Genomic DNA, 9,066 nt, shown 5'->3' with positions numbered 1-9,066 from the left:
ATTGCAGTTAATAATACAACAGCTTCTTGCCATTTTTTGGGTTTCTTTTTATCCCTGTGTAACTGAGTTCAATTGAAAGCCTGCGTGCGCTAGTACCTCTTGCCACAAGTTCCCAGAATCCTTTGCGGTTTTATCCCTGAATGACGTCACATTTCAATCTTTATCCTGGTGGGCCGGTCTCTAGTCAAAATGCCCGGGCCGATTTTTTGTCCCAGTCCAGCCTTGGTAGGCGGTAGGGTAAAGTGTCTTGCCCAAGGACACAACGACCAGGACAGAGAGCCCGCGGATCGAACCGGCGACCTTCCGGTTACAGATACGCTTCCCAACCCCCTGAGCTACGGTCGCCCTATGGAACATTAATACACATACATTTGCATATGGAGTATAAATATGAACCTTTTTGATACTTTAAAACTTAGTCAGTCTGTGACTTTAACTTTCTTTCCTCTGGTATTGATGTTAGTGATTCATGTCTGGACATTGTAAATATTATGGCCAACCTGACTGCGCAGGATGATCGACTTTAGTTTTTCACCCACACTCATCAGGATTTTTTTTTTTAAATAAACTTATGACACATAACTTGATGACACAGGAAGATGATTGCGTAAATGTTTGCAACTTGAACTAAATCAGTTCAGAAATAAAATCTTTCACATGGTTCAATGTGGAATGACCCCCAGAGTGAGACAGAGAGGCTAAAGCGGGAAGACATGCTGCCAACGGGCTCTTTGTGTGGCAGCCAAGAGTGTTGAGGAGTCACGAAATCCTGTTGCCGTGAACTTGATTCACAGAGCTAACTGAAATCTAACAAACACAGATAGAATTTAAGTGGATGTTAACTAGCTGAAAAAAAGTACATTATACATTGTACTTATTTGAAAAAAGTACATTTTTTCAAATACTACATTAGTATTAGTACAATGTTAGTGCGCTTAAAGGCCAATTAGATTTTTTTAAATCTAAAATAATAAATTTCATATTCTTAGTGACAAGGTTTGCCTTTGAAATCAAAACACTTCAGTTTAACCATAGTACTTGAGTAAATGTACTATTCTTCCACTAACAGTAAATCTAGTCAACAAGTCAAAAGCATTGTTATAAAAATTATCTTACTGTCATGTCACGTTATGACGTCCACGTGAAACCTCACGTATCAGTCGTGATCCAACAGCGCCATCTATAGACGGAAGTGTACCCTGCGTCTTACCGCCCCGACCCATCACCTCACTGCTGCAAAACACAGCACAGGCCGGGCTACAGTAGTCTGTCTGTGAATAACAACAAGGAACACCAGCAAGATGTCTGACATGGAAGATGATTTTATGTGCGATGATGAAGAAGATTACGACCTGGTATTTATAAATAAAATTATTCTGCTTGCTTGAATATTGTTAACGTTTGTACGCTGAGCGCTGACACAAGTCCCGACAGTACATGCTAGCTAATGTTAGCGCTTTAGTTAGCCTGCTGGCTAGCACCAAGTTGACAGCGAATGAATAAAGTTAGCTTCCTAGCTGGCTATCCATAGTTGGTTTTGGCTGATATGCTGCTAACTGATATTAATATACTTTAAACACGTAGTTTAAAGCGTATCCAGCTGTCATTTGGATTTGAACTGCAGTCAGGAAAATCAAGTCAACTGGCTAGCTAGCAAGCATGACAATAGCTAACATTAGCTCATGGTTAATATTAATAGAATATTTTCACAGGCGGTCTGGCATGCTTAGTTTTTGCGTTAACTTGCTGAGAGTTTGTGGTGAACATGTGTTTTATACGTTTGAAGTGACTTTTGCGATCTAAGTTTTTACATTCTTGTATACTTAAACTTAGGAATACTCAGAGGACAGCAATTCAGAGCCAAATGTGGACTTGGAGAACCAGTACTATAACTCCAAAGCCTTGAAGGAAGATGATCCCAAAGCAGCGCTTAGCAGTTTCCAGAAGGTGGAGTCATACGCCAGAACAATAATTTCTTCTCTGTAGCTCTCTATTTAAGTTACTTAAAAATGGAATTTACTAACGTATGTTGACTTTGGTGTGTTCAGGTGCTGGAACTAGAAGGAGAGAAAGGAGAATGGGGGTTCAAAGCACTTAAACAGATGATCAAAATCAATTTTAAGCTGGTATACTTTGTAAAACCTTTCACCATTTTCTTTTACACTTACCCCACAAATTATTGAGAGGTGGTTTAATGTGTTTCTCAACTCTGTAGACAAACTTTCCAGAGATGATGAACAGGTACAAGCAGCTTCTCACGTACATAAGAAGTGCTGTTACCAGAAACTACTCAGAGAAGTCCATCAACTCCATTCTGGACTACATCTCTACCTCCAAACAGGTGTGGATAGACTGTTTGACATGCATATGTTTTGGGGACTTGAAGCGTTTACCGTGTTCAGTGTTTTCTAAAATCTACTTCTCTTGTCACTAGATGGACTTGCTCCAGGAATTCTATGAAACCACACTGGAGGCTTTGAAGGATGCAAAAAATGACAGACTGTGGTTCAAAACTAATACAAAGGTATACAACGATTTCCCATTGATTCCAGGTAGTCTTAAATAATTCTCTAGTAAAATAAATGTTCAGACTTTATTTTTTAATTCAGTTGGGGAAACTGTACTTGGAAAGAGAAGAATATGGGAAACTGCAAAAGATCCTTAGACAACTACACCAGTCCTGTCAGGTAATTTGTTCTGTTAATCTTTATTTTGCAGAATATGGAATATGTGTCTTTGGTTTTATCACAGCATTGTCTTGTAGATCTAATTAAATGCAACGTGGTTGCCCGGTTACTTCAGGCTGAGATAATATCCATTTCTTAATTAAGAGTTCAAATAAGTCTTTATTCACTACTTTTGTTATCATGAAGCTGCTGGTATGTTAGAAGCGTATGTATATTTCACAATAGTAATTATTTAATAAATGGTTGCTTCTCTCTTTTTTTTTTTTTTTTTTTTATGAACTACAGACAGATGATGGCGAGGATGACCTAAAGAAAGGCACGCAGCTGTTGGAGATCTATGCTCTAGAGATCCAAATGTACACAGCACAGAAAAACAACAAGAAATTGAAAGCCTTGTATGAGCAGTCCCTTCATATTAAATCTGCCATTCCTCATCCACTCATAATGGGAGTTATTAGAGGTATGAAGGCGTAGCTCACAGAGCAGTTGCATAGTTTAATGTGCAACTGCTACACTATATATTGTCAAGCTTTTTGCTGCATAACTTGTGGTTTTTGCTTTTTTGTTTTTGTTGTGGTCCTGGCCAGAGTGTGGTGGGAAGATGCATCTGAGGGAGGGTGAATTTGAGAAAGCTCACACAGACTTCTTTGAGGCCTTTAAAAACTACGACGAGTCTGGAAGCCCACGAAGGACGACATGCCTGAAGTATCTGGTCTTAGCAAACATGCTTATGAAGTCTGGAATTAACCCCTTTGACTCTCAAGAGGTGGGAATTAGTTGTTTTATAATTTTTTGTAAGGTTGCTTTCCGTAAATGGTGATAGAGTGTATCTAGTAATATAAACAACACACAGATTAGCTGGTTGCCATATGTTTTTGCAGGGTTTGTTGTTGTTGTTGTTGTTGTTGTTGTTATTTTGAAAAGGCATCCAGTGGATTTTATTCATTAATTTGTAAGTTGAACTGTTTTTACACGAAAAAAAGTGCACATGCAGAATTACTGAAGCATTCATGAAACGTGCGAACTGCTAATATTGTTATCGGGTTCATTTGTTTGTATGCATGATCTGAGGCAAGGCTAAATTTTTAAATACTGATCAGTCACAGATTTGTGCGTGTAACATTCGTATGCATTGTTAATGAATGAATAATGTTTTATGCTTAAGCTGCAAATAAGTCCTTTTTTTCCCCCCCAAGGCCAAACCATACAAAAATGACCCAGAGATCCTAGCGATGACAAACTTAGTAAGGTAAGCATGCATTCATATTCTATTCACTAATAGTACAGCATGCATCACAAAGTTAGTTAAGCGCACAAATTGTTAAACATAAAAAATAGTGCAGGTGTTGTTTAATCCAAAAAACACCTTTTCCGCTAGTACTTACTCAGATCGACTCAATGCAACTAGACTCTACTCTGTTTTGGTCATTTTCCTTTAGCTGAAAGTCCCTCGATGACATTTGTATGCAACAGGAATACCACAGCAACAGTGATGGTATATATTCTGGTTGGTGTATTGCTTTTTGTCAGACACGGGGACCATGGTGTTGTTTTATTTTTTAGCCTTTTCTCGTGTTGTGGGGTTTCAAAAATGTCTGGTTTGATTTTCATAAACGAGATGCTGTCGCGCCTCATTAAGCGATATCACTGACTAGGCAATCGGTGGCTAGTCTGTTGATGTCGCATCTTTGGATTGCCTCAGATCAGTTGGAACCCTGGCTGAATAGGTTTTTTAAAAAAAAAGTACCTGGTACAGGTACTACCACCTAATGGAAAACCCTAAGTCAGTACTAGTTAACAAGGGCTATAAGTTATTACATACAAGTAATAAGAATAATCTAGTCCTGAACGGGTCTTAAAATGAGTTAAATAGAACATCAGATGAACTACAAAGTATGACATATTATACTGTGTCGTCGTTTATTTAACAAAAAATAGGGCAAAATGCAGAACTTGACAGTTGATATGAGGTGTTTTTCCTGATATGCTGTGTTTGGTTTTCTTAAAAGGTTTTGCTTTCTGCTATGGTCTCCACCTTAGCCTCCTCTAGCCAAAGGATATTGTTCCATAAGTCTTGTGGTTTGCTCAGATTCACTTTTGCAAACCTAAGCTATGCTGTCATGTTCTTTATAAAGAGATGATGTTTTATCCTCGCAGATCTTCCAAACAAGCCATACTTGTTCAGTCTTTTCCTCATTATACTGTCACGAACCTTGACATTTAACGTGTTAACTGAGGCCTGTAGAGTCTGAGATCTAGCTCGTGGATGTTTTTTGCAAAATCTCTGAGCATTCCACAGTCTGACCCTGTTGGGATGTTCACTCTTGAAAACACTTGTCTTGAATTTTTTCCACTTGTGAAAACAGTGGTATGGCAGACTTCATATTGTTTGGAAATTGCCTTAGAAACCTTCCCAATATGATGAGCAGCAACACAAAAGATCATTGATGATGCCTTTCATCCTTGGCATTGTGTTAACACACACCCAAATGCTCCAAACTGCCAAAACATCTGCTTTCATAGAAGTGGTCACACTTGCTAATAATCAGTTAATCAAGCATATTTGATTCACAGCACGTGCTCCTACTTACCTTCTGGATTTCTATGGAAATAGTAAGGATGTATTTAGTTTTTCTCAGACATTGCTTCTGCATTTTGATTTAGTTTTTGTTAAATAAATAATGACAATGTAGAACGTATTGTTTTGTAGTTCATCTGAGGTGATATTTACCTACCTGATCCTTAGTAGTTGTATTTATCTGCTAAGGGCCAGATTGTTTTTATTACATAATGATCTCTATGATCACTGTGTGGTTGTTGCTTGCACACTGTCTCCAGCTCCGTCACTAAACCGTGTCTGTAAGGAGAGAACAAGCTTTAACACAAAAAGAGACTTTTAACTGGCAGAGATTGCCATCAGTCCCAGGCACATCATGTATAAAAATCATTTCTCGGAAATCCCACGTTCTATTCAGGTTTACTTAGGGTGTGTGGGTTAATAATTTAAGTTGTGCAATTGCATGCTAGTTGTAATCGTTTTTAATAGCCTGAACAGTGATATATTAACAAAATTAGTGGTAGTAGGCTTATTCATAGCAGCTCGCAAAGCAGTAAGAGGATTTTTATAAATGATCAGCCCATATTTTTTTTGTCTTCCTGAAACTTTTACTGGTCTTCTGCTTCCTCTTTTACACTCTTTAGTCTGCATGTTTGCATAAACAACAGGCACAATTTTGTGTTCTACGATTAAATTTAAGACTTATTACATAAACAAGAAGCTCGGAATGCACGCTCAAAACTGCAATAAGAATGGTGTTTACATAAAAATGTAACATTTTCGCAATGTGTTTGACAGCTTTCAGGATGAGAGTTTGTGTGTGGGTCACGGGGACACCATAAATACAGTAAAACAACAGTGACTGTTTTCCCTTTCAGCGCCTACCAGAACAATGACATCACTGAATTTGAGAAAATCCTGAAAACAAATCACAGTAACATAATGGACGACCCTTTCATCAGAGAGCACATAGAGGGTGAGTGGTGAACGTGACTTCAGTCCACGTGCTCAGTGAATGAGTTTGAAAAGTGTATCTGATTATGTGATGTTCTGTTGCAGAACTCCTGCGCAATATTAGAACTCAAGTACTTATTAAACTCATCAAACCGTACACAAGAATACACATCCCTTTCATATCAAAGGTAAGACCAAGGGCAATAAAGTTGTCCCATACATTGACTCTGTCTGTAGTCTTTCCTCTTTAGATAACCATTTATGCTCATTTGAATTTTTTTTAGACCTTAAATGGGTTCTACTGAAAAGCATTCACTCAAATTCAAGACCAAAAGGCTGAATGTGGAGTACAGAACAAAGATGGTGTTCAGACAGAATCTCATGTTGAAATGTTGTTGATTCTGGTTATACGTCACATTCTTTATTATCAGTCTAGCAGTCTTCGCTTTCAAAACTGAACACAGTGTATACACTATGGGAAGAAAGGTGTAAATGTGACTCAGGTGTAAAAAAAAGCTCCATTACTTTTAGTTTAACATCATTGCCTTGGAATGTGCAGCTGTCATTCCGGCACAGATGAAAGGAGCTGATTTGGTGAGAGGCATACGTTTCTGACTGAAAGGAAAATTTGGTTTCCCTTCCCAGTCTGTCACTGTACTTTCAGTCTTTAAAGATTAATGGAATCAAGTATAACAGAAGTAAATAAAATACTGTTTTGGCATCAACATAACTTTATCCTGATGAAATCAGCATATGGAAGTCAACAGGTATATAATCACATTAATGGATCTCCAGAAAGAAGTACTAAAATAGTATGGTTCTGTGGTATAATATGTAAAAATGTGAATTCAAACAAAAAAAAGAACTGAAATGTACATTGTAGGTTTATTTCCCCTGTTTATTTCAACCTTGATTAGCAACGTTTGGTTTAAAACAGAAAAGAGAGCTAAAGTGTCTGATAAACTGATAATCTTCACATAAGTAGGGGAATTATTAATAATTCAGAATGTTTAGGTATACTTGTTGGCGTGCATCTGAGTGGATCGGTCTTCACTTCTTCCTTTGTGTTTCAGGAGCTGAACATTGATGTGTGCGACGTGGAGAGTTTGCTGGTGCAGTGCATCTTGGATAAGTAAGCTTCTCACATGTGTGCTGAGAAATTGAGCAGAAAAAAGATCCTTCCTGTAGATAGATGTACTTCCTCATATTTTGCATCCTTTGGCCAATAAGGGAGTAAGGCGGGTATGAATAGACAGTTTCAGTTAGATCTTCAGTTTAATTTACAGTCTTACTGTAACAGTGACCTTACGTAAATGCTTGTGTAAATGACATGCCAAGATGTGAAAACAACACACAGCGTGTTTTTACTTTTAGTCATTTTCTTGTTGTCATCTGCAAGGTTTTGCTACAAGATTGAAAGTATCAGGAAAAGAAAAACCACAGTTATTATTTTCTTTTCCTAAATATGGTTTCAAAAACTAAAATCTTTATGTTTTGCTTCTTTGTCTTCTCAGTTATTCTGCCTCTGAAAGGAGGGCGTATGTAATCGCTTCCTTCTGCTTGTTCCTCTGTTTGTCTATTTGTTAGTAATCTAGTGTCCACAGTTTGCAAGATATCAGATTTTGGGTGATGTTAGATTCCAATAATGAGCTGATTTAATTTAGGTGGAAATCAAGTTCAATGTGAAAATCAGTAAAAACGTTATATTACTCACAATTAACAACAATATTCTGGGTCTTGGAGGATATTAGTACCTATGTTGGCTTAAGTATTTGAACCTTGACGGACCTTGTTAGCGCCCCAAGGTCATTGTTGACTTTGGAAAGAAAAAAAATTCAAGAAACCATATAGGGTAGTCATGACAAGGCATGGAGAGGGCTGTACAAAAAACTGTTTTATTTTTTTTCTCATGCGCTACAAAATGTCACAGTGATGCCATAACAGGGTGATGTCATCATATTGTATTAAAAGCAAAAAATTTAAGTATAGCAGTTGCTCTTCGTTGGGGAGTTACACTCGCTGATTGGTCTTGTGTTCTGTATTTTCTTATGTGTTTTTATTGTATCACATGGTAATGGTATTTTTAAAAATAAAAATTGCATTTTAGTGCTGCACTTTTTAAAAATCCACTGAACTCCTATATAAAATCAAGTGGAAGTCTTGTAAACACACTGATACTTTTCTTTCCTTTTCCTTCACAGCACAATCCATGGACGAATTGACCAGGTGAACCAACTACTAGAACTGGACTACCAGAAAAGAGGAGGGGCTCGTTACACAGCTTTAGACAAATGGACAAATCAGCTGAACTCCTTGAACCAAGCCATTGTTAGCAAGCTCACATGATGGCCTGTAAAATCAAGAGACAAGGAGAAATGGCATGTTTGAATACATCCATAAAGTTATGCTACTGTGCTCCTTCAAGTTTATCCTCTGAGTCAAGAGGCACAGCACAGGCTTTGAGAATGCGTCAATATCAAGAAGACCTCCAGCACTCTTAAGACAGTGTTCAGAGTGTGTTGTTTTGTGCTGATAAAAGGAAATCACTGGCACTTGTTTTTGTTTTCCGTGTTCCTAATTGGCAAATCCTTTCATGTGCAACACAAAGTTGCTTAAGTTGTGAAACAAAACCTCCAAATGTGTATGAAAACCTGTACACAGTATTTTAATGTATGCTGTTGCCTGTTGGTAATAAAGATTTCTCTCAGCACTAAATGAGTTCAGCTGCCTTTGACTAGCTACAAACTTTGTGCTTTGGGAATTTGATCAAGTAGAATTGAATAAATAAAGGTTTTGAAACTGTTAGCATTGAGATTCATTAGCATTTTCTTTCGTGTTACTTTGACTTCCCCTTTGAAGATTTTTTTG

The 9,066-nt window shown here is 37.6% G+C and overlaps 1 protein-coding gene across 1 annotated transcript; it reads left to right on the top strand.

Moving 5' to 3' along the window:
- Positions 1-1,181: 1,181 nt before the first annotated feature.
- On the top strand, positions 1,182-9,003 carry cops2 (COP9 signalosome subunit 2). The gene is made up of 13 exons (XM_085458301.1): positions 1,182-1,355; positions 1,834-1,947; positions 2,049-2,126; positions 2,216-2,341; positions 2,435-2,524; positions 2,610-2,687; positions 2,973-3,147; positions 3,275-3,453; positions 3,884-3,936; positions 6,123-6,220; positions 6,304-6,386; positions 7,272-7,330; positions 8,400-9,003. Exons 1-13 carry the CDS (start codon positions 1,302-1,304, stop codon positions 8,542-8,544), a joined length of 1,332 nt encoding a protein of 443 aa, XP_085314427.1. The 5' UTR covers positions 1,182-1,301; the 3' UTR covers positions 8,545-9,003.
- The last annotated feature ends 63 nt before the right edge of the window (positions 9,004-9,066 follow it).

This window comes from Copadichromis virginalis, linkage group LG1 (assembly GCF_057382275.1).
Source record: "Copadichromis virginalis isolate Kocher_CV1m ecotype Utaka linkage group LG1, C_Virginalis_male_GT1.1, whole genome shotgun sequence".
NCBI lineage: Eukaryota > Metazoa > Chordata > Actinopteri > Cichliformes > Cichlidae > Copadichromis > Copadichromis virginalis.
The sequence above is the reverse complement of the archived record's forward strand: the minus strand, read 5'-3'. Positions and strand labels throughout refer to the sequence as shown.